Here is a 24,211-nt window from a genome sequence, read left to right on the forward strand (position 1 = left end):
TTTTCCTTTCTTCAGGAAAGGATATTTCAATTAAAGACAAATTTAAATTATAGTTGGGAATCAATTTTTGCATTTTTGAATTGTATTAGTGCCTTATACTATGTATTAAATTGGACACTTCTGTTTAAACGTATTTAGACATCAGGCCTTTTCTTGCCTTTGAATTCCAAAATAATCTAAACTATACTTTTAAACTATGAAGTAAAACAGTAAAACAGTTTGAATTGGAGAGGCAAAGTCACTTCTTTAATTCTGATGCTAAAAAGGTCACAGTGGAAAGCTGCACCTTGGTAAACAAATACTAAAAGGCATTAAATCTACAATGTTCCCCTTTGACAGCCACCATTACACTGATATAATGGTGCTTCTCATTATAAACCAGAACATAATAAATCCTTTAGTTTGTAGCACTTGTGAAGAAAACTTGCATCTACCCCGACACACGGGGGCAGAGGCGTCAGAACAACATGTCCATGCGATGGGCCACAGATGCTTGTCCTGCTGATGAAACTCATCTTATCCAGAAAGTGTTTCACAGTTCAAGTCATGTCTGACAACAGAAGCTGTTCAAAAATCAAACCAAACTTAAAGACAATCCCAAACAGTTAAACTGATTTAATGCCCTTTGACTTTGAGGTGGCTTTTTGAAATTAATGACAAATATAGCAACAGGAGGGACTTGAGGGGAATCCTGTATCTTCAAGTGCTAACATTTGGGTGACTGTGGCTCATTTATTGTGTTCTTCACCTTATACTGTAAAACACAGTTTATCAAATTACCATCTGCACTATTTTGCAAGAGACAAGACAAAACCCTTAAAATACAAAATATTTATTTTGAAAATGTATTTATAAGAGAAAAAAAACAAGAAACCAAATCAAAACCATACAAATTGTTTGGTTACTAGCATACCACACTAGTGCTAGGAACTAACAATGGAGAATTGCTCACTCAGGGATGACTCTCAGACACACAGAGGCAATCTCCACCTCTGCCCTTCGATTTCATACCGCACCCAAACACTGAGGCAAACCGAAGCGCCAAAAAAGTGGCACCAGTGGTGAAATGGCATCCTGTCTGTTCTATAAACGTAGATAAGCAGGAGGTGCAGATATGTGGCAACCATCTGATTTTCTCTTTTTTTGTTTTTAACAAGCACAAAACAAATAAACTGAGTTTAATACATATCTGAAATACAGTGGGAACGTAACTGTTGGCATTGATAAGGTGAGGAAAAATAAAAGCTAGAGGGAGCTGTCTGACCAAAATTCAGAATCCCAAGGAGTATCCCAACCTTCCAAAAACTTAACAGTGTGCTTCTGAAAGATATGGATAAGAAGAAAGAAGGAGAAAGCATCATTTCTGCATCCACAAATGGTAGCAGAGTCTGAGGCTGCAGAGGTCAATGTTGCACCTTTGAGGTTGCAGTGAAGTCAGTTTAAGGCTTGGTAAGCCCAAGCTTGTAGCAGATATAAACATATATGTATTCTTAAACCTTTTCATCTTTTTTTATTGTGGTTGTACAATATTCCCTGATGGCCTGATTTGGCCGCTGAGTGTTATACAGAATCCTGAAGAGATACCAAAAGAAGAGGAGAAAAAAAGAAAAACAAACAAACAAGAGAAGTGATGAAATTGTCCGTTGAGGGAGGAGAGAGGGAGTTTGATGGGGGAATCCTGTTTTGTTGCTGTTCGTGGGACTTTGTTGCTCTCCCTTGTCCCCTTCTTAAAATATTACACACGCTGGTCAAACACACACAGTTCCTCCATCGAACCATCTGTTCTGATAAAGAAAAAGGAAGAAAAAAACTCTTAGCTGAGAAGGAAGATAGAGCATTAAAAACATGTTTCATTTCTTGCATAAATATTTTTACCTATGTCAGCTTCTTGGCTTTGTTGTAAAGTGAATCCACAACTTTACTCATGTTCTGAATTGTTTCCAAGGCTGCTTCGTATGTTTTGTCCACCGGGGGCTCTTCAAATATGATCAAGACGCCTTCACCTTGGTCGAGGATTCCTGCAGCAGTGTCATAAAATATAGATTACAGTACACTGAAGCCTCTTGCACTGCCGGTGACATGCATGCAGTTGATATTTCTTTCTACTGGCACAGAAAACTGTAATTACCGTGAAATTTCTTGTCCAGAATCATTTGTGATAATTTCCTCTCAACATCTCCCTATAAAGAAGAAAACAATAAATGATTAACAGAAGAGTACAGATGGCGTATTTAATGTTCAGTAGCAATTGGATAACTGTAAAGAAACTTACGTTTGACAATTTGATTAGACCCGATATGTGTTCTATCTGAAAAAAGAAGGAGACAATCAAAAAAGGTCTTAATCATGTGTGCAAAAATGGTTCAGGTTTGGTCAGAACAGCACCAGTATTATCAGAAAGACGTATGTAATGTAATGCTATAAAAGCAACTTTCATACATAAAGTGACTAGGAGGTCTTTACCTGTACTCTGGAAAATGGTTCAATGACTCGGATGAGGTTTTGTTCCAGCAGATTGTCATACAGCTTGGCCAGGTGAGTGTTGATAATTGCATCATCCCTCAGTTCTGCTCTGTACTCTGTTAGGGCCTGGAAGATACAGACCTTTGACTTAAAGCTCAAACAGTGAGGCAGATTAAGTGGAGGCATACTATGAAAATGACATTAAACATTAAGAAATTCTTAATAAAAACACGTTTTTGTGTTTTATATTAGCAAGTCAAATCAAACAAAGTCAGAAATCTAAAAGATACTTTCTTAATGTGTTACAAGCTCGAGAAAAAAAGAGACTCAAAAGTCTGGATGGAACCATTACTATATTAAAAATCATCGACACAAACTTACCTTCTCAAAGTCTGCTAATGACCTGTTCTTGCTGGCCTGGGCAACACATTTCAGTGCATCTGTCTGAAAAGGACAAGAACATCTTTGTGTTATTCTATAGACACAACCTTAATGAAATGTTTTAGCTGCACAAACATATGTTGCTAATATATAGTAAAGGTAATTACAGAGACCTGAAGTAACTTTAAAACTGAAACACTGTCAGCTACACTGCAGACAAGTTGGTTTCAAAAGGTCTCCTGCACAAAGCAGGGGACCTGCTTTTTTCAGTTCAAGTCAAGTGCATCATTATTTAGGATTCATCCTTAATCCTGTAACAGGAGCAATACGCAGGAAAAACAAAAACAACGATGGCGGTAGTACTTGCCTGACGGCCGGCGTATCGCAGGGCCAGTTTGCCACTGATCAAGGCTTGTACCTCCTCTGGTCTGAAAGAGAAAGATGGGACAGAAATGAGCAACCCTATGTATTAATTCTGTAATTAGTATTGATTCCAAATATATAGAAATTATGGCATTTAAATGTGTGAAATACGACTCACAAATTGAGCACAATTTTGCACAAAAGCATATATTTGAGTGCTGTGATGGCTCTCGGGCTGTCGATGGAGTCATAGCCCTCAAAGGCCTCAAAGAAATAGGAGTAGGCTGTCTTCCAGTCCTTCTCCTCTGCTGCATGGATGATCCCTGCAACAGAAATGCCACAGCACAAAAGTTACCATCTATAGTGAAAATAAATCATGTCAATTGCACTGAAATGTGAAAGCAGTTTCAGCTGCAGCTGAAAGGAAAGCAATGAATAAGCATGATTGTGTCATGACTCGCAGCTGTTCCCCACACATCATTAAACCCAAACTGTGTAACTGAGATAGTTCTCAGTAAACACTGAGTCACTGAAGAATAAACCATATACCCTTTATTTCAAAACCACTTTTGCTTTGAGAGTTTGGAGTGAAATAAATTCTAATGAATATAAACTAATTTTAATTTAAAATTGTATTTATTTGTGTGAAGTTACCACTTTGTACCTTTACAAAATTGTATTACTCTTAAGTTTCAGCAAATAAAAACCATAAAATGTGAAGAATGTTTTAATCATATTTAATAATTAATTAAAAGAAATAAATGGTAGATTGAAAACCTTGTTCTAGTGCGTGTTTTCATCATATAAAACATCTGATGGGGGAATCCTGGCACCTCCCAGTGGTAGTTAATTTATATCAGAATAATAAACGACTGTAAACGAGCAATGTGTTGTACAGCAAAGGAAAAACACCAACAGACATAAAATGATATACAGAAAAACATCAAGAAAGATGCTTTACACAAAGTCATCGTTTCATTCCCCATTACTTTTAATCTTACACACTTGGTCTAGTAAATAAAGCTCATACCTTTGGCTTTGCCCATTGACTAGTAAAATAGTAAAATACCTTGAGACAGAGGTAATTTAGGTAGGCTACACGCTGAAGGATTGATGTTTGCAGCTAAATGCAACCAACACTTATTTCTTTCTAAGTGTCTTGAAAAAGGTCACTCTTGCTGGGTTACTATTTTTATTTGTTTTTGAGCACCGGCAAGTCACATAATGTTCTGTCTACTTATATATCAGTGATAACAGTAATACAAATAATAATGTTCACACTTTCACTGTTAAATAATCAGTTTCCTTTGTAGTATAGGCCTTAAGGTCATTTCATACTTTGTACTGGGACAGACATGTATTCACAGTACCAGTGCACACACACTTCTATTCATACTATTAGTGAGGGTGTATATAAAGACACTTTGCACACACGCAATACAAACATGATGGGAACTCGGAACACATTTAGCTTTCTGTATTTGGGTGGACATGAAGAATGTGAAAAATATAAGTAGAGCATGTGGGAGTGATTCTCATGAACACAATGTTAAGGTGTTGAATTAAACGTTAAATACCTTCAAAGCATAAAACAAGCTCCGAGCTCAGACAAGCAAGCTCAGAAACTGAAAAATTCTGGATGAGAGAATAAACATTTCTGACCTGACTGCAAGTCCAGTGCTGCCTGGAGCTTTGGAGGACAATAAATGGCGTTGGCGGTGGTCCTGGCTGAAGTAAGGGCAGCACGGGCCTTGGGCAGGTTACTGAGAGCATGGTACGTCTTACTTTCAAGCAGCTGAACCTCTACCAGAAGAGCTTTATCATCCATCTTCTTCAGCTCCTGAAGCAACTGGGAACCTGAGGGATACACAATGAGATTCTGTATTATGCACAGTAACTACAGAAACTACAAAACTTTGTACAACACTTTCTATACAGCTTGAGGATAAATGGGCAAAGACATCTTTTGAAGGTTTGCTGTACTCCAGAAAACGTGGTTTTCATTTGTCATAGCAAGTAGTAATGTATGAAGAACAGATTACGCCTGGTCTCGAAGCACTCACCAAGCGCCAAGGCCTCCTGGTACCTTTTGGTGTCAAAATAGAGTGAGATGAGTCGTGCCTGAAAAAAGAGAGTGTGATGTTAGACAAGCAAGGAGGAGTAACACCAATCTACTGGTTTACAGAAAACATCCAACATGTAGTTTAAGTACTGGGATATCCATTAAAATAAAAATGAAAAATCTTAGCTTTAACAGTCTTTTCCAGGATTCATGCACATTTGCAAAACTTTTCCTGAATTCCTAAATCTTTGAGTAACTGCAACAAGTTGTGACACATTTCATAATGTCTCTTCTTGGATACAGATATGTGCGGTGAGTGAGACATCAGTAAACATTACTATGAAGCAATTCATGTCAAGATGCTGTAATGGCACTCACAGACTTCTTCTAAACTACAGAGTTTCCTTCTTTTTCTTGTATCCTGACAGAAAGTGCCAGAGAGAGGAGGTGGACCTCAAAGGTGGAATGTAACACTAACCCATATAAGTTATCATTTTACTTGAAATGCAGCAGCCTGAAACAGCATTCAGGACTGTCTGTGCAGGCTACAGCTGGCAGTTTTGTTAAATGATGCCACAAAACAATAAGTATGAAAAGTTTAGTTTTGTGTGGGTGGTAAGAAAGTCTGATGTTCCCCACTAATGCTTTGCGCAGATTAATAACTTTTCAACACAATATGTAACAAACAGATGGGTGAAGACATGCAAATCCAAAAAACAGTGTTTATCTAAGTACAAGACTTCTCTCTCACACTAAACACAAAGTACAAACACAGTACTTTCTAAACAAAGTTTGTCATTTTTTAGCCCCTATGACACAACACAAGCCATGCCCGGTGTCTGGCTGTGAGTACACTCATTTTGTCTGCTACAGCAGGATGATGTCATTATAGACAGCAGTGTGTATTGGATGTATGAGCACATCTCGCTTACATATTTGCATTATCATCACATTCATCAGGCTTCCTGTTTTTATTTTGCTTTAAACCAAAGTAAATGGTTTGAACTTGTGTTTATCCAAAGTCCATGATGGTGGTGTTGAATATCTACTTACAACAAAATGCTGCCCCATCATTTGTGTGGCATCACAGCATCTCCCACTCCATGATAAAGAATGTTCAATTTGATCCGTCCCACAGTTAATGTTTATGTTTGGGGATAACACTTTTGTTTTCACTGTCATCAGTCATCAAAGTCAGTCACTAAACAGCAAGTAAAGCAACAGCTAACCTCTTACATAATACAAGTGGAAAGTATACCTGTTTTTCTCCTGTTCAAAAAAACTAAAATGAGTACTTTTTATTTTTTAAGTGTTAAACCTATACGTTTGCTATAATAAGATTATTTGAATTTGGCTTACCTCCAGAGCTTGTCGTAGGAAAGTCCTCTTCTCTGCCTTGGCCCACTCAATGCATTCAAGACACAGTTCCACCTCCTGTCCTGTTGCTGCCTCCATGTCAAGAAAGAGGTCTAGCAGAGAGCGAACGAGCCGTGCTGCCTTGGCCTTACTGATAGAAATCAGGAAAGGCCTGACAAATTTCAACAGACCCCCTAGTTCTGGAAATGGCATCAAAAAAACAAATGTTGAAACATGCCCAGAATAAAACTAATTACAGTGTCTTTAAACAGGCACAGAGGAAAAGTTTTAACATTACCTGCAGCCTGTCCCGTCTTGGCCAGGAGTGTCCCGAGCTCCAGGATACTCTGTTCTTTAACCCTGACAGCTTCCTCATCGTTCTCCTGAACATCTCTCCTCACTGTTAAAGAAAGGTGACAGATAATTTGAATCTGTGATGTTATAGCCATTTCACAACCATAGTATCTGGACTTCTACATCTCAGTAATACTTAACATTAAACAAAATTAAACCCACATATCAATCTGACAGCTGGGAATGCAAGGTTATTGTCCTACTGAGTAATCATATCAATTATATAGATAGATTGATAGATAGATGTCTATCATAGTTTCTCTTTGCCCATGGTGACATCTTCAGTTTGTTTTTGCCCAACCAGCACAACAAGGCCCACAGATATTAAGAGTATACCACTTGTATTACAGGGATATCAAATAGAAGACAGCTAGTACTCACATTTGAATGCTCAGATTGATGTTTAATAAACGACTTACATGGTTGTGTAATTTGGTGAAATAACTTTCTGTTAAATTATTAATACATTATTTAATGTAACATTTCAGAAATGTATAAAAAGCCTGTCAAAACATGAGTTAGGGAGAGGAATAACTGACAGCATGAGTAATCATATCAATTATATAGATAGATTGATAGATAGATGTCTATCATAGTTTCTCTTTGCCCATGGTGACATCTTCAGTTTGTTTTTGCCCAACCAGCACAACAAGGCCCACAGATATTAAGAGTATACCACTTGTATTACAGGGATATCAAATAGAAGACAGCTAGTACTCACATTTGAATGCTCAGATTGATGTTTAATAAACGACTTACATGGTTGTGTAATTTGGTGAAATAACTTTCTGTTAAATTATTAATACATTATTTAATGTAACATTTCAGAAATGTATAAAAAGCCTTTCAAAACATGAGTTAGGGAGAGGAATAACTGACAGCATGAGTGCTCGGGTGACAAGGCAATTTGAGGACAGTGGTGTTTGTGGAAAGTACAGGAGCTATTTACAGTTTATACCAACGCAATTTCCATTTGCTTGTGTGTCTGGGCAAACATAATTACAAGAAAACGCTTCGCCAACTACACATAATTATCCCGTTGATGCTAAAGTCGACAGGTATTTTACTGTGTTGACAAGAAATGTTGGAGGCTTTGACAACAAGCTAATGACGTTAGCCACAACAGCAATCACGCTAACATGACAGTTTTACATAAAGCTAAAAGTAGTTCACTTAGAAACTTGTAGTCACTGACACAACAACAAAAACTCCAGCTACTCGATTAAAAACGTGAAATGACTGATTACATTCGTAACATATTTTACGCCCAGGCCTACAGTTAGCAAAAGTGCTAAGGAGCTAACTAGCTAACATCCACTAGCAGTTACCGTTACCCACCGTTCAACAGTGAGTCAGCACGGTGCACCACCGGCTCTTGCTAGCGAACGCCACTGGCTAGCATGCTAACCGTCCGCCTAACACTGATTGACGAAAACATTACAGAGGTCAGAGGAATAGCGTTCATCTCAGACACCGTGCCGAACACCTACCTATTGAATGCAGAATGTCGATAGAGGCGTTGCGGTCCGTGCTAATGAGAGACTGGGCTCTCTGAAATTCAACCACTGCTGCAGCCGCCATCTTCCTTATTCAAATGCTGCTTGAATGAAAATTACGTGCGGCGACTACGTTACTTTGCGTATGTGACGTCAGTGCACCACTGCATGCCGGGATTTAAAGACTTTAGGGAAATGTAGTCTTATTAAGTACGGGCATTATGAGTAATATACAATTCAGTTCATTTTTATTTTTATCATTTAACCGAAGTTATTTTTACAGACCTTACAAAATATAACTATACAGAATTATATAAAAACACCACAATCTCACTTAAACAGTAGGAAAATATAAGCTTATACTGGATGGAAACATTCAATATGAGATTATTTGTCTCAAACATTTTACACATTTTACTCCAGAATAGACCTTTTTGCACAGCTCATACAGGACTTTAAAATAGGTGATACCAACACACCGTTTCCTACTTTTGAAGTGTGTGTGCAGAAATTAAAGCATGCAGTACATCTTTAAGTATTATAAAGCTAAGAAATAATCTCCTAGCCTCAGGCCATTCATGCTCCTCAATATTCTTTGTGGTAATATTTAGTAGGTTTCACGAGGAGGAGACAAAGGTAATTATCTTTCTTCTGCCTTTTCCCCTCAAAATAGCTTCTTTGTTAAACCACACAATCCCTACACATGGGTAACAATGGAGAACTGTCCTATCTCAAAATCTACCTAATCTATGTTGTGTTTTAGATTATAGACCTACTGTCAACAGAGCCTAAACCGATGAATTAAGATTTTAAAAGAAAAACAAAACAAAACAAAACAAAAAAATAGAAACAGAATTAACTTTAGTGCACAAACAGTATATATTCAGTATAGATGTATTTGTATATGATGATTGGCTGATACACTAAATTAAACAGTATTATTTATGTGAAAGGATCTGACCACAACTTATGCGCACAAACCTCCACTGAAAGACCACAGGGACTTTATAGACATATTGCTCCTATAAGAGGAATAAAAATTGGACAACCTTACTGGAATAGTGTTGATTGTGTTAGGTTGCTGCTGACAGCGTCATGAGAAGAACATGAGTTCATTAGGTTCACTGTGAATGGCCGCCTGCTGTGTGGCCATAGGCGGAGTTGTTTCTGAACGGAGACAGCAGCGCGCACAGGGCGCAGAGCGGCGCCCCACCACCGCCTTTGCGTCAGCCATCCTCACACAGTCAGTGACACAACACAACATCAGCCCTCGCAGCATCCGCATCTCACGGCCAGAAGGACCAGAAGCACATCTTCATCTTCCACAACTGCCTACCATCGTCTGCGCACCGCCAACATCAGGCGTGTTTCTCCACCCTTTCCATTTATTCCGCGGCTCGGATTATTTTCTTTGTTGCATTTATATTCTCCGAGATGATTTTAGGCTTTAATCCCGTTTTGTAAGTAAAAAAACAGTCCTGAGACGCGGAGCACCATCTCTCCAACTCGCATTATTTTCTCATTAAGCTGGACATCGGGTAAGTTGGAGTTCATTTTGAAGGTGGAGTAGTCGTTAGGTTGCACAGATTCGTGGATCCATTACATCTAAAAGCAGGTGATGCGCATCTATATGTAATTAAGAAATTAAGTAAAAAGAAATGCAAATGTGAAGCAGTAGAGATCAATGTTTAACGACATATTGTGAGATATTGATGGTAAAGATGAGGATTTCTTTTTGAGCCACCGCCTATTATGGCCAGCATTTTGATTTCGACGCACACGTTCAGTTTCAGCACCACGGAGAGCACTCGGTGGATACAACTCCTCTTTATCACAGCAAGGAGCCCAGCAGTAGCTTTAAATCACCCCAGAGAGGTCACGTTAAAAGACCGTGTTTTGGAATTTCCTCCACAACTGACTAATTCATGATGAGATTGTTATCGGGGGGATGAGCAGTTTGGAGACTGCAGAAGGGAGCAGAGTCGATCCATCCTGTGTTTCGTATGCAAAGCTACTGCAGTGAGGAAGAAAACATGTCGATTCAAAGAGAAACAAACATTGTTTGTGTCGTTTTATTGGGGTTAAATCATTTGACCTTGGCTTCGTGCGTGAATATGCTGAGTCCTATATGCATCAAACGCGACCTTCACCTGTTATTATGGTGTTTACGTTTCTGTCTTCCATTTTAGTGTGGTGAGGGTGGTTCGCTCAGACCTGTCAGCCATTGCCCACAGAATATGGGTCTCTCATCATAAAATGTTTATAAATGTATCACACAGGATTCATTTTCAATCAAATATGAAGCAACATACCTATGAATGAATCCCCTAATTCCCCAGTTCTCCACTGCAGACACAAGTGTTTTCAACGTTAGGATGATTCTCCTGCGTATTACATTTGCAGCAAAGGAGGATCCATACTGTTTGAATTCATTAGTAGAAGCTATATGCTGATCTATTCCACCTCTTACTGAATCCAATCAATACTGCTAATAAGTCTGAGGTACTGCTAGATAGACCACTCAGCCACACATTTATGAGCACATTACTGAGCCGATCCTGTGATTTTATCTGCTGGAAGATGAACAACTATAGAATTAATGTCAGATTGTTTTGCTATTTGTCAGTATTGAGGGATAATTTGAAAGCAGCTGAATAATTTTTCTGATTATTGATCTGTTCTGTTTTCAGCAGTGGCCATCTGGAGACGCCGACAGAGAGCTGAAATACAACACAGACCGTTTCAGTCAAGGTGATCGTTATCCCCTCAGAGGGCTGTTTACAGGACTTTCTCCTCCCAGGCTTTAGATGCCCAGCGGTACACTGGTGCACTGAGGCTCTGAGACCCTCGGGATCTCCTCGGCAAGACGCTCTTCTAACCCAGTGCAGCTCCTGGACATCTCTCTGCAGTCACCATGGGAACAGTGCTGTCTTTGTCACCTAGCTACCGAAAGGCGGCTCTCTTTGAGGATGGACCGGCCACGGTGGGCCACTACACGGCTGTCCAGAACAGCAAGAACGCTAAAGACAAGAACCTGAAGCGCCACTCGCTCATCAACGTGCTCCCGTGGAAGCGGATTGTAGCAGTGTCAGCCAAGAAGAAAGGCTCCAAGAAGGTTCAGCCCAACGGCACCTACCAGAACAATGTCACCCACCTGAACAATGAAAACCTGAAGAAGTCGCAGTCCTGCGCCAACCTGTCCACCTTCACCCAGGATCAGAGCACCCCAGCTCTCACCAAGAGCTCAAACAACACAACATCATCTGTCAAGAAGGCCCCCCTTGCCAACTCCAATGTGGCCCCTGGGACTCCTAAGAGAGTGATTGTTCAGGCCTCCACCAGCGAGCTGCTGCGCTGCCTTGGGGAGTTTCTGTGCCGGCGCTGTTATCGGCTGAAGCACCTGTCACCCACTGACCCAGTGTTATGGCTGCGCAGCGTGGACCGCTCCTTGCTGCTCCAAGGTTGGCAGGACCAAGGATTCATCACCCCTGCTAACGTGGTCTTTGTCTACATGCTGTGCCGTGACGTGGTCTCCTCTGAGGTGGCCACGGAGCATGAGCTGCAGGCCGTGCTGCTCACCTGCCTCTACCTGTCCTACTCCTACATGGGCAATGAGATCTCCTACCCTCTCAAGCCCTTCTTAGTGGAGAGCTCCAAGGAGACCTTCTGGGACCGCTGCCTGTCCATCATCAACATGATGAGCGCAAAGATGCTCCAAATCAACTCCGACCCGCACTACTTCACTCAGGTGTTTGCCGACCTGAAGAACGAGAGTCAGAAGGAGGAGGAGAGGAGCCGCCTGCTCATTGGCCTGGACCGGTGAGGGGATGCTGGGGGGGGGGCAGAGGGGTCAGGGGAGGTACCCCAGTCTGGCATTTTGACGAGGGAACCGGAATTTATTTATTATTGTTCAAACTGCAGTGGGACTCAGTCAATTAGGAAGAATTTTACATTTCTAACAAGTTTATATCCAACTCTGGGGCGAGGTTCGGTTATTTTGGCTGAAGTTCATTTCAGGCGTTTGCATTGTGTTTGAGGGATACAGTAAAAGTTGCAATGGTCACTAAAACTGGCCACAGGCTTTAAAAAGCATGACTTCAGTAAGATGAAATCTATTTTCAAACAAGCAAAGGAGGGTTTTTCTGGAAACCTGAGAATGAAAGCTTTTTTGTCTGTGATGATACATGAACAAAAAATGCCAGACTTGGGTAAATCCTTTGCTAACATACAAATATATATCTATATGAAATATGAAAACCCTAAAAAAAAAAAAACAATTCAGACAAAAAGACAAAAAACATTAGAAATGGAAGAATACATCTACAGCAATGAATGTGGACAGGACTGAGGCTGCAGCAGCCTACCAGTGACCTTCTGACTGACAATGTGATGTGCACTGCCTACTGCAGGAGGGTGAGGGCCATCGCCTGACTGGCTTTCTTCATGCATCACGGATGAACAGACATCCCTGGCTGCACACCCTGGCTCTTTGGAACACCAACAACCACATCCCCTCCACTAGTGTGGACACTGGACTGCAATGCATATCTGGCCATTAGAGGGAGGAACACCAGGGCCCATCGATGCTGGATCCTTATTTTTGTGGGTGTCTGTTTGTGGACTTACACAAACGAGGGCAGATTGGATGGATGTTAAGGAAACATTGCGATGTGAGACTTTTGCTAAAAGGACAACAGCCAGAGGACGTATGGCCGATGATGAGTGGTCTTACTGTGTGTGTTAAGAAAGACCTACTTTATTTTCATCTAGAAAAAAATAAAAACAACTTACTGGATGTTTCACGTCTCAGAGGCTTACACCTACGGAGGCTTATTTATTGCAAGTTTTCTTTGATTTCTTTTCTTTCCTTTTTTACATAGAAATGTAATGTTTTGCACGTGTGCCATGCAATTTTACAGAGTTTCCGGGAGGGCAGGAGCAACTACTACTTTTCTTCTTTTTACTTGATTTGTAAACTAACTGCATCTGCATTAGAGAATGCTGTGAACAAAGTGACACTAGTTTATTTAGCTATGCTTGCTAAAATAGGCTATTTGTTTACCAGGGACTCTTTTTTTTTGTACTTTTGTCCATAGGTTGTGTTTCAGCCATTTTGGAATGATGTTTGATTTTGTGCTTCTGATTCAGCATAGAAATGTTTAAACAGTGCCATATCTTTGAGAACGCTCAAACACTGTCCTGTTTGTCCAGCTGTTGAATGATGGGGTGGATTTTCATCTACTAATAACTACTTACTGACACCTACATTATCGCCATTTACATATTTATTATTTAGGCACATTTAAAGTAAACGAATAATCCTCGTGAGAGACTTTGAAAAGGGGAAGGACATGAAGAGAGGAGGTTTTCTGGTAGAGGAGGTGTGCTTATCTTTGGGGGGAATGAAGATTGATTTGTTTTTTGCAAGTTAATGTTGCAGGGATTTATTAATGAACATCAAATTAAACAGCCCTTCGAGCCAAACCAATGTTAAATCTGACCATCACCAAAGTGGCACCATCAAGAACACCTTGACAAAACAAAACATCATTGAGTTATAACCTAAATGCCCTGAAAACATAGTTTTGTCCTGCATTGCTGTCCTGCATGAGGAGCTGACCTAACCTGCTGTCCCACATATCACAAAGAGAAAGCACACACATTTTCAAGGAGAATACATTATTTTAATGACAGTTGTTAATCATCATTGCAGTGAAAGCACAGCTTACCTTAAGGATTACACACTCAGCATCACCTCTGTGCAAATCCAGTGTAAGGCGACCTTGCGAACATCCACCCAGGGGTTGGAGGAGATGACCTCCAGTCACATTTTCGATCCAGTAGACTAAATTGCTGCTGCAATGTGCCATGGGAACACAGCGGCAAGCAAAACTGAAGTCATACATAAGACATTAGGGATGTAGCTTTTCATTTTCATAGGAAAATAGTCGAAGCTACGTCACTGCAGCTCCTGGCTGTCACCTTAATAACTGCAATCCTAAGGAGAAGCTACAGTATTTCCATCCAGAAATGTATTTACTAGGACTCACACCTCATGTCAATATAAGCTGTGTAGATGTTTTTCTTTGCAGCAGTGTTCAGAAATCTAAAACAGTTTAATCGTGCCATCAAAAGGCGTCTGTTGTGTGTTAAAGCAGTTCCCAGAGAACTGAAAGTCTCCACTGCTTTGTTAAATATGAGTCAGATGAGCTAACCGGTGATGGAGTTAACATCAGTGAGAGACGGTTCGTTTGGTGTGTTTGTGGCAGGACAACAGCGGGGCATGCACTTCGTAGGGCTTGTAACCCACACACCCAGAATCCTTTTCTTTTTGTCCACGTGCCCCGACTCACTTACAATGTGCCATTTTTTTCTCCACTTTGCATTATTGAGTAGTTGTTTGAGAAAATACTTTCAAAAGATTATAAAATACGGAAAAAAAAAAAAGATTCAAGTGATAGTTAAAGATTTCTGTCAAATTCTTTTCTGTATCTTGTTGCGTACTTTGTAGATTAAATAATAAAAAAAAAACGAAACAGTGGTTAAGACCTTCAAAAAGAGGCATTCGACAGCTGCATGTGTGAGTGAATGTGCGTGTGTGAAAGGCAGCGTTTCATTTGTACAGAAGAATGTGTGACATTGCTTTCTTATGGACGAGGAGCATACACCGACCACAGTGGTACTAAGACTACAGGACTCAGAGGGTGAGGGAGGGGTGTTGACGCTGTTTGTTTTTTTTTTTTGGAAAAACACAAAAAAGCTGTTGCTGTAATGGAAACTTTTTTTTTAAGTTGATTTCTGCTTATTTTAATTTATTTTTGTACTGTGATGGAAAAATAAACTGCACTGATCGTTGAAGGGCTTCACTTGTCTTTTTGTGCCTCCAGCTGTGGACGGACGTGCACACGTTTAATCTAAGTCTACACAGACATTAAGCATCTATTAACATGAAAGCTTCATTAACACAGACCAACATCCACTGTTAAACAGTTGAATCCCAGTTGCTGGCATCAAAGTGAAGATCTTTTCCTCTCACAGATCAACTGTCTGCACCTCCATGAAGGTTTTACTGTTTAGCGTTAGTCTGGTGCCTGTTGAATGTGGAACATCTTCATGCATTGATTCTGATGGTGCAGGGCTCATATTTATGGAGCCCAAATTCACAAATGCCACCACAGTCCGATTAATGAGCTTTAATGAATTTCATTTTAAACTGAAGGTTAATGTGAATATTATGTTTTCCTTTTAACCCTTTTTCAGTAGATTTGTGCAGTTAGCATATGTCAACCATCTATCCACTACTAACTGCTCCAGCTATTATTAAAAAAAAAAACTAAATAGCCTTCATGCATTCTCAACACAGCACATGGTTTTCATCTCCTACTAAGGATTCGGGTTGCTGGCAGCTTCGTCTTGTGCAGTCGGCTTTATCACAGCTGGTAATTTATCATGATGATACAGTAATGCAGATCGATCTCTAATATAAATTTATCCAACATTTGGATTCCACATAACCTCTGCCAACTGTAGGAGTATTTACTGGGGCCATTTACTGGCTTGATACCATTTAACACTTTAACCCCAAATAAAGCGAGAGGCCCCCACAGACACACAGTTTGTGTCATTTTCCCTCTCTGCACATTCATTCTCCATGTATTTAACCACCAGGTCAGTTAGTCTAGTCTTAGTCACTACACTTGACGAGGGGAAAAGGAGTCATCCCAATCTGCAACAGATGAACATCCATCAGCCAGTGGATTAGTGGATCCTGCTGCAGTGGCTGACACACAGTGGCAGTGGGAAGCAGTGTTGTCATGCCGACTGCGGGAGTTTTTTAGTCGTCTCGACGTCACCCGGTTAAACAGCTGTTAGTGGGTGGATTAACGCTGAGCTCTACCCAGCTATTAGCACACCACACGTTCGAGAGGGCTGGTCTCGAGAAACCGTATTTGCATGATATCTAGACACAGCTTCCAGTAGTTTCACTGGAGATCATCAGAAAACACACGTAAGCAAGCTCGAAAAATTAATCTGAAGCAAATAAATTTATTAATTAAATGATTAATGACATTTTTCATTATGGAACATCAGAAAATGCAAAATCTGCATTTAGACAGAATACATTTGCACAAAATAATATTACAACAGTTCCCTTTACACAATTTATTTCTGGTATGTAATATTACACAAATACGCAAAATATAAAGTTATTATAAAATTAGGCACTTACTAATTCATACATAGAGATTTTAATCAAACCACTGAATAAATTATAGAAGCGCTAATTGAATCTGTTCCCCTTTGGCTGATGTGTACAATACAAAACAAAAACACAAAAAAAACAGAGGAATGTTCTGAAGATTTCAATAAAGGGAAAAACACAACAGCACAACTCTCCTGTTGTTAACCTATGCCCATTTCTTAAAGGGATAATTTGGTAAAGCTTGTGATTTTTAAGTTCATAATCAATGTAATGAGGAAAAAAATCATTATTGCTGTTTGGGTTTAAACATAAAAACAAATCAGAGCAGATTAAAGCAAATGTGGGAAAAGCTCTATAGACCAAAATCTGCAATTAATTCAACCTATTTGCAAATATTGTCCATGTGAGTCTTGATATATGTTATCGTCTGCACCATAGAGCTCCACTGTTGTGTTGCACTGGGAGATGCTGTAGTTTGCTGTTAACATTGCACCACATGTATGAATACGCTGCTGAAAGTAGTTCTGACAAACTATCTTTACTCTCTCTATTATGTTTTAGACCCACAGTATTTACATGTTTTGGTTAATAAGCTAAGTTTTGCTCCTTTTTCTTCTGGTTTTTACATTCCTGCATGATATTCCTGTTGTCTGACATGTATTGTTGCTGCTGTACTTTCCTTCTTTGTTTGCACGTCTCCTGGGTGCAGGATGGCTGGAAGGAAAAAACACAAACAGGGAAACCTTCACTGCCCTGCAGGATGGTAGAACCAGCCCAGCTGGGCAAGGAGCCAAGTGATTTGACAGAGGAAAAAGAAAGTGAGGATGCCAAACAAGGCTTTGTTCACCAACCCTCCCCAGCCCCCGCCCCCTTCTGCCTTAAAGAAATGAGCGAAGCGCTGAAGTGAGAAGTGACATGCAGGCCATCCTAAAGATGAGCGTGGAGTGGTTGAGCAGAGAGGAGAAGCCCTGTGGGAGATTACCATGCTGGAGGATATGGAGAGCTGCAGTGTTGTAGTCCACACACACACACACACACACACACACACACACACACACACAGACAGACACACTCTCTCATCACAGGCAACCACTGAGCCTGAGCTCCACTGAAAATGCTACCAATGTCACATCCTTAATCCACACTATGAATGCACCAATTTCCCCAAACAACACAACTGAGCCCAAGTGTCTTATCAAACAACAGGATAAGGTCATCCAGCACGAAGCTGCGAGGTAGAATAGAGACTCGCTTCCTCAACACACAGGGGCACTTGCAAACTAATTAAGATAAACGACTTGTTCAGACGACACAAATAGAGGCTGTGTTAAAATGACTGCTAACAAGTTTACCTTCCTGTTAACGTGAAGTCAATGTAAGTGGCTCTGCTTCTTCAACTAGGCCAGACACTGAGGAAGCTCTGATTCATCACCTCAACCCACAGTCAGGATTCTTTACTTCAGTCTTTACGCAGAGACAATGCAGATGAGGCTATGAGACCTTAATATTAAGCAAATGCGTGCAGGAATAAGTCGATTCCTGACACTGCATTTTAACATTAAACCAACAAAAACATGAATCTGTATGTATATATTAGCTGTGTTGCACTGTCAACTCTTATTTAAACTCCTCACTGTGAAGACTCATCAATTGCGAAGCCACTTATCTTCATCTTGTGATCTTGTGCGCTGCCACAAATTGTGCATTAAACATATTGAAACGTGTTAACACTTCCCAAAGAATGAAAACACTTTGCACGCAGCCGACAGCTTGGGAGAGGTGTTGATCGTGCGACTGGTGTGATTTGGCTTTCCACACTGAGAGAAGTGGGGAGAACTTAACAAGATCAGACAAAAGTCGTTTTTTAATGACACTTCCCATCGTTTGATGGGGAGGTAAAGTAGGGCAGGACTTCTGATTACAGACTTTACTGTCTTCGCCCCTCCACTATGGCCGCTAGCCAGGCTCCCAGTCTCTGAGCCAAGAAGTAAAGAGCTAAAAGAGCTAATCAACACACACAATACACACAGTCCCACTCAGACACTCTTTCTCTCTGATGAAGGGAATATTTGTCAAGTGGAAGTCTGTTCCAGAGGACTGCCACTACAAGTCATTAGGCTTTTCACCTAACACAAAGACAACAATTGAGACTGTTCAGGAGCTGGAGTGCACACAGGATTATACAGTACTGGCCAGCAACACTTTGCTGTTAAGATAAAGCATCACGTGTTATATTAAAAGAGAATATCAACTAAAAATGATCATGGGAAAAACATAACGCTTTAAATATTGTCTTCATATTTGTCTTCTTCAGTATTAGTTAATATGTTCTGTGCATACACATATTTATAATCATCTGCTGCCTAAATACAGTATAATCTGCCTTTGGATATGGAAGCAGTGTTAGAATATTATAGAAGTACAGGTGCTGCAGTAGAGAGGGTTTAATGAAATCGATTTGACTGCTTTGTGTGAAGCAGGTTGCGATGTTCAGGATATGCTCAACACATCCTACTCAGCATCCTGTGACGAACAATGATTTGCAATTTGAGCATCAGACACTGACTGAATCACATTTTCTCACTTGCTGTGATTGTAAACATTCACTGAACTTAAAGTGGGCGCTGTAGTTCCTTTCATTTTCCAACTACGGGGTCTTTAATCTAGGTCATTAACAATATTAGCACCTTCTGTATTAAAGTTAATAATCTAAACTTTAACATCATCTTACTTCATTTTTTTAAGGTTTCCCTTTTGATCTGGCTGCTACACAGGGAGCTGCAGGGATTATAAATTCCTATTCTGCAACATCAGTGGTTCTGCAAACAGTTGCTGCATAATATCGTCGCACCTTCATTCGCTATAATCAGTCCTCAATAAACTAAATATTGCACAAAGCAAATTGTTTAGGGATTAAAAAAAAAAGAAAAAGGACAAAACACCCATTTGGTGGATGATCATGTTGTGCATATTTTGCATTTTGCACGTAGGCATATTGTATGTTTCTTCCTTTCTATAATAACATTGCATAGAAATCTACAAAACAGGTTAAATTTGGCATGGCTTTGCAAGTAGAGTCGCTATCTACACTGTCACATAATCAGCAGCTCTGCAAAAAATGAGAAGTGACTCAGAAGAAAATAATCATCATCCCGGCCTGGTTTTAAAATCAGCTGTCACTGTGTCTTGGTTTGGCCCAGTTTAGTTCCCAGGAACGGCGAGGATGAAACCAGATCGGCTCCTGATGAAGTCTGGCTGTGACTGGTTGATCTTGGGCTCGACAATGACCGTGCACTTCCTCCCGTTCAAGCTGCACTGGATGGGACTCGCGATGTTCACCTGCAGCTTCCTTTTCTCACTGCAGGAAGAGAAGAAAAGAAAAAGAGAGAAACCAGACGGACACGTTATTACTGGTACACATAGTAGTTTAATGCACAGAAACCAGATATACATCTATTGGTGACCTGTGTGTGTGAGAGTTGAACAGAGATAAAAAGCTGTGTACAGTCAGTATCCTTAGGCCATAAATCATACCTGTTCTCACGGGCTGCACTGTAATCTCACAAATAAAGCACATTAATTTCCCCACATCCTACTACTGTACTGTAGATACTGTGATATGCACATTGACTCTCTTACACAGAGGGTCACGCTTTCTCTCACACACTAACCATATAAACACACTTTGCATCACTCACCCATACCATCATACTTTGATACGTGTTATAGTACGATGGTGAATCCTATTGTGAATAATTGAAAACATATCTAAGACAGAAAATACGTATCAGGAACAGAGAGCAGTCATCATAGCAGCTAAGCTAATTTAAATTCTAGGGTTCATCATAAAGGCAATGTGGGCATGTGGAGGTGACCTTGACACTTGATCCAGCTTTAGCTTCACATTAACTTTATACAACTGAAACGGGGATCGACTGACTCATCTAACTCTTAACAAGGCAGCACAGTGGCTGAGCAGCTTCAGACATTTACACTATAAGGAGCATATAAATAAAATCACCTCACGTCTTACATAAACCACCACAAAAGAGAATAAAGTATAGTGAAAACGTACGGAACGTGGGAGATTACGATGCTGCATGAGTATGACTGTACGAGTCACAGGATATAGGAGTGTGTGGGAGAGAATAACAGTGTATGTGCAGCATTTTGATGCAGCATGCCCTATAATCCTCTTGCAGGATATACTGTCTGTGTTTTTATGTTTCAGCAGGCACACTACGGAAATTAAGATGAATAACAGGAGAAATCAGGCCAGAGTGCTGTGGAGAGAATGATCCATATGGTCTAGCTGGGCTGGAGCACAGCAGTGGATTGGCTTTTAGTGCCTGTCACATCTACTTAAACTATTTGTGGCTGAACGTGTGCTTTGCTTCACTCGTGCTTAAACGCGATCGATGATGGGAATAAACCACCGAGAAGGAAACGGCATCAACTGCGAGGCTGCTATTCAGAGAGAGAGAGAGAGAGAGGAAAATGTAATGTACAGGGTGATGAGAAGATGACTGTGTGATAATCATCCTCTGGTTTAGAGGAAGTGAGAGGAAGACGTAATGTAAATGTAAATGGCGCTCAGAGAGGAGGGGCGGCGACAGGAAGCTAAAAGTGTGATAAATAAACGTGCATCTCTTTCTGTTCAGTCAAGTGCTCAGTGTGACACACTTTCTCACTGGCACAGTTACCGATCAGGGCTGCCTGTGTCATTTGTAAACAAATCCATTATCTGCAATTACCGTCGGATTCACGCAAAAAGCCGCCAATCTCTGTCCCCCGAATCGAAACTTGGGAAATGACTCGTGAACCTGATAACACGCACGGACTTGTTGCGCAACAACAATAAGTCATAAACAACAAGCAAGAGGCTTCTGCTGCCCACGCTGCACTCCTCTGCAGACTCTCTATCTCGGCTTATGCAGAGAGCAGAAGCTCAGGGTAGCACTGATGCTGGTTTCCATGGCAACCCCCATGAACTGAACTCCCCCATCTGTCATGGCTGCCAGCCAGCCATCGGCACTGTGTGTTTGCGTGTTGCGATATGCCTCTTTCTCTAACCGTCTCTCATCCTTCCCTCTACTTCGCCATCTCGCTGAAATGCCAGAGGGGGATGCTGAGCTCATGAAGGGCAAACGGGGTTAGGCACACATGGGCACACACACATATACACAAACAGGTCTTTGACACCTTTCTAATCCATCAGCACCGAGCTGGTCCTCCAAATGTGAGGAGGAAAACAAGTTGAATCTTAAAGTCGCAACCGGCCATCAGGAGCTGGTCTGAGCGAGTCAGAGCCCCGAGGGCAGACTTAGTCCTTCATCGGACAGCCTCTCCAACTGGAAAATCAATTCTTTCCTTTTCCCTACCCCCCATTCCCCGTGTGTGTTTCTGCCCTTTATGCCATGTGAGTGTACGCTCGCTTGCTCCCAAAAGTGTCTCCTCTTTATTTGGAAGGATGGAGTTCAGCAGCAGAAGAGGGAGCGGATGGATGAAATGGATGTATACAAGTGAAATGGAAATGAAAGGATCAAGACCCAAGGAGGTGGTAAAAAGAAAAATAAGGCATTCAAATATAGATCTAAAGAAAGTACAAAGTAAAAAGTTAAGGGGTGCTGAAAGGGAGAAATGAGAACGGTGGACGAGGACGATTCAGGCTATTTTCAGGTCGAGCAGCCAGGATTACCTCCAGTCTGTGAAGCCACCCAGCCCCACTTCTGAGTCATCCCTCTAATAGTGTACCTGGCTCTTCCCCAGGCTCTGTACTGCTGAAAAATATATGAGCACTGCAGGTGGGGAAGATGGAGATGGGAGGGACACACTACGAGGCCGACTGGCTGTAAAGACTCGGGACTTCGAGGAGGTGATGATCAGAGTTGAAGGTTTTTTATTTCTAATTCTGATTAAACAGTGATTTTATAATGAAAAATATCACAGTGCATTACACCAACAAACGAAGGAGCTCAAACCCTGTCAGTGATGTATTTCAAACGCATTTCTCAGCCTCATTCCTGAGCTATTACTAAATTAAATCTGCATAATAAGTAACGTACAACATAAACACAAATGTCCACTTTACACAGTGATGTCACTTTCTTTAAAATAAAAAGTCTCCTCGCATCAATATTTCTATTTGTGAAACCACTCTGAGCACAACAAAGTACTTACAGGCACAGTAAGGAGAAGCACATGTGTGTGTGAAGGTCAGGCACCATGGGGCACACTGCACACTGAAGACGGAGCCATGCTGCCTTTATGATAACCGGACCGTACTGCACATTATAAGAACATCTATTTCCTCTGTCTCAGCTGGATCAGACACAACAGTATGAAAAACAATTCATGTACACAGCACTTCTGTATCATCACATTGGTAAATGTTTGATTTCAGTTTTTAGTATTAGTATTGTAAATGCTCTTTTTCTACTTTTCCCTCTTCTTGAGTAGCCGCCCCGTCAACTACATCGATTTAACATTTAACACCAGACGTGATGCAGCATCTCTTCCTCTCACTGTCACACTCTTTCTTTTCTCACATGGCTTCATCACAGGCCTCACATGCTCCTGTGTGCTATATTCGCACTGGAAATAAAACAGAAAGATGCCAGCAGGGCATAGAGGTGCAAAAACACACACGACAAGTACCAACATCAGATGGAAAATAATTCTCTGAGGTGGAATAATACTTGTCCTGAATAGAGATCCGAGACAGAGGCAGCTACTGTACACCAGTCTGGATGGATGGACCTGTAATGGCCTCGTCTGCCCCACTTTAAAGTGGCTGGGGTTTGAAATCTGCCTAGGAGGCTTTTTGAGTGCAGTTCTTTAATTAGCATCACTGTGCACAACGTTTGCTGGTGCTGCAGCTGGGTGGTTTGTGAATTATAGAAACATGCAGAGGGAGACATGGGACGAGCAGCATGCTGAGTGAGCTGACGTCCGTGAGATACTGTTGCAGTGAGATGCAGATGATGCTCAGTACAAAAAATAAAAATAAAAGAAGTGAGAGAGCTGTAGGTGATTCCTGAATTAGGCAGCGGTGTTCTCTTGTCCTCTGTTAAGTTATTCTTGAAATGTTTCACCACCTTCTCCCTTTCTTCTAAAATGTTTACCCCCACGTCTTCACATTTCCAAATTCACTTCTAAGTTGACAAAAGGCATCTTAAAATGTTTAGAGGCGAGAATAAAAACCCAAACACCAGATCAAATGCAGCACTGAAAGCCATCTTATTCAAATGATTCTGTGAGGCAGCAGCCTCTCGCTCACAGTGATGTAAAGTAACGTGAAGTGGTGCTTGTTGGAAGCTGTTTCTTGTTTTCCTCCTGAACTGTCACGTTAGGTGAACCCCAGATGTTACGCTACAGTATTTACGAAGCTGTGAAAGTGCAGCAGCTCTGGGTCTCTCCTTGAATACTTTCTTTTTTGCCTCTCTCATTGTGCCTTGCTGTTCTCAACTGTTATCTTTCCCTCTCACGACGGAGAGAAGAGCTGTTGAGCTGAACGGGAGCGATTACTAAGTA

General features: G+C 40.9%; 3 protein-coding genes across 6 annotated transcripts in view; 1 reads left to right on the forward strand and 2 right to left on the reverse strand.

Moving 5' to 3' along the window:
• Positions 1–816: 816 nt before the first annotated feature.
• psmd11b (proteasome 26S subunit, non-ATPase 11b) lies at positions 817–8,598 on the reverse strand. Of its 2 annotated transcripts, none has more exons than XM_026352042.1 (13): positions 8,470–8,598; positions 6,924–7,025; positions 6,629–6,825; positions 5,271–5,328; positions 4,870–5,064; positions 3,386–3,530; positions 3,212–3,272; positions 2,845–2,907; positions 2,464–2,589; positions 2,273–2,308; positions 2,129–2,180; positions 1,876–2,018; positions 817–1,779 (listed from the first exon to the last, which is right to left on the reverse strand). In XM_026352042.1, the coding sequence occupies exons 1-12, from the start codon at positions 8,558–8,560 to the stop codon at positions 1,876–1,878; spliced, it is 1,269 nt and encodes a 422-aa protein (XP_026207827.1). In that variant the 5' UTR covers positions 8,561–8,598; the 3' UTR covers positions 817–1,779. The 2 variants fall into 2 exon arrangements, with proteins under 2 accessions (XP_026207827.1, XP_026207826.1); XM_026352041.1 differs by having other exon boundaries at positions 817–1,784.
• Positions 8,599–9,761: 1,163 nt separating this feature from the next.
• Positions 9,762–14,134, forward strand: cdk5r1b (cyclin-dependent kinase 5, regulatory subunit 1b (p35)). 3 transcript variants are annotated; one of them, XM_026350806.1, is made up of 3 exons: positions 9,762–10,013; positions 11,166–12,294; positions 12,885–14,134. In XM_026350806.1, the coding sequence occupies exons 2-3, from the start codon at positions 11,390–11,392 to the stop codon at positions 12,904–12,906; spliced, it is 927 nt and encodes a 308-aa protein (XP_026206591.1). In that variant the 5' UTR covers positions 9,762–10,013; positions 11,166–11,389; the 3' UTR covers positions 12,907–14,134. The 3 variants fall into 3 exon arrangements, with proteins under 3 accessions (XP_026206591.1, XP_033182702.1, XP_026206592.1); XM_033326811.1 differs by having other exon boundaries at positions 11,169–12,294; XM_026350807.1 differs by lacking the exon at positions 12,885–14,134 and having other exon boundaries at positions 11,166–12,298.
• A 3,123-nt stretch (positions 14,135–17,257) lies between these two features.
• The window catches only part of myo1d (myosin 1D), a 60,938-nt gene continuing 53,984 nt past the window's right edge, over positions 17,258–24,211 (reverse strand). Inside the window, exon 22 of the mRNA XM_026350728.1 lies at positions 17,258–20,036. Within this exon, the coding sequence (XP_026206513.1) occupies positions 19,880–20,036 (157 nt within the window). The 3' untranslated portion in view covers positions 17,258–19,879. The remainder of the gene's footprint in view (positions 20,037–24,211) is intronic.

This window comes from Anabas testudineus, chromosome 19 (assembly GCF_900324465.2).
Source record: "Anabas testudineus chromosome 19, fAnaTes1.2, whole genome shotgun sequence".
In the NCBI taxonomy this organism is placed as follows: Eukaryota; Metazoa; Chordata; class Actinopteri; order Anabantiformes; family Anabantidae; genus Anabas; species Anabas testudineus.

Bases quoted from the DNA above. Each gene is read 5' to 3' on its own strand.
- psmd11b (XM_026352042.1), bottom strand. From the start codon at position 8,560: ATGGCGGCTGCAGCAGTGGTTGAATTTCAGAGAGCCCAGTCTCTCATT. The intron at 6,826-6,923 runs GTAATGTTAAAA...TGCCATTTCCAG, and splicing joins CAAGACGGGACAGGCTGCAG to AACTAGGGGGTCTGTTGAAA. The intron at 3,273-3,385 runs GTGAGTCGTATT...TTTCTCTTTCAG, and splicing joins TGCAAAATTGTGCTCAATTT to ACCAGAGGAGGTACAAGCCT.
- cdk5r1b (XM_026350806.1), top strand. From the start codon at position 11,390: ATGGGAACAGTGCTGTCTTTGTCACCTAGCTACCGAAAGGCGGCTCTC. The intron at 12,295-12,884 runs GTGAGGGGATGC...TGCCTACTGCAG, and splicing joins CTGCTCATTGGCCTGGACCG to GAGGGTGAGGGCCATCGCCT.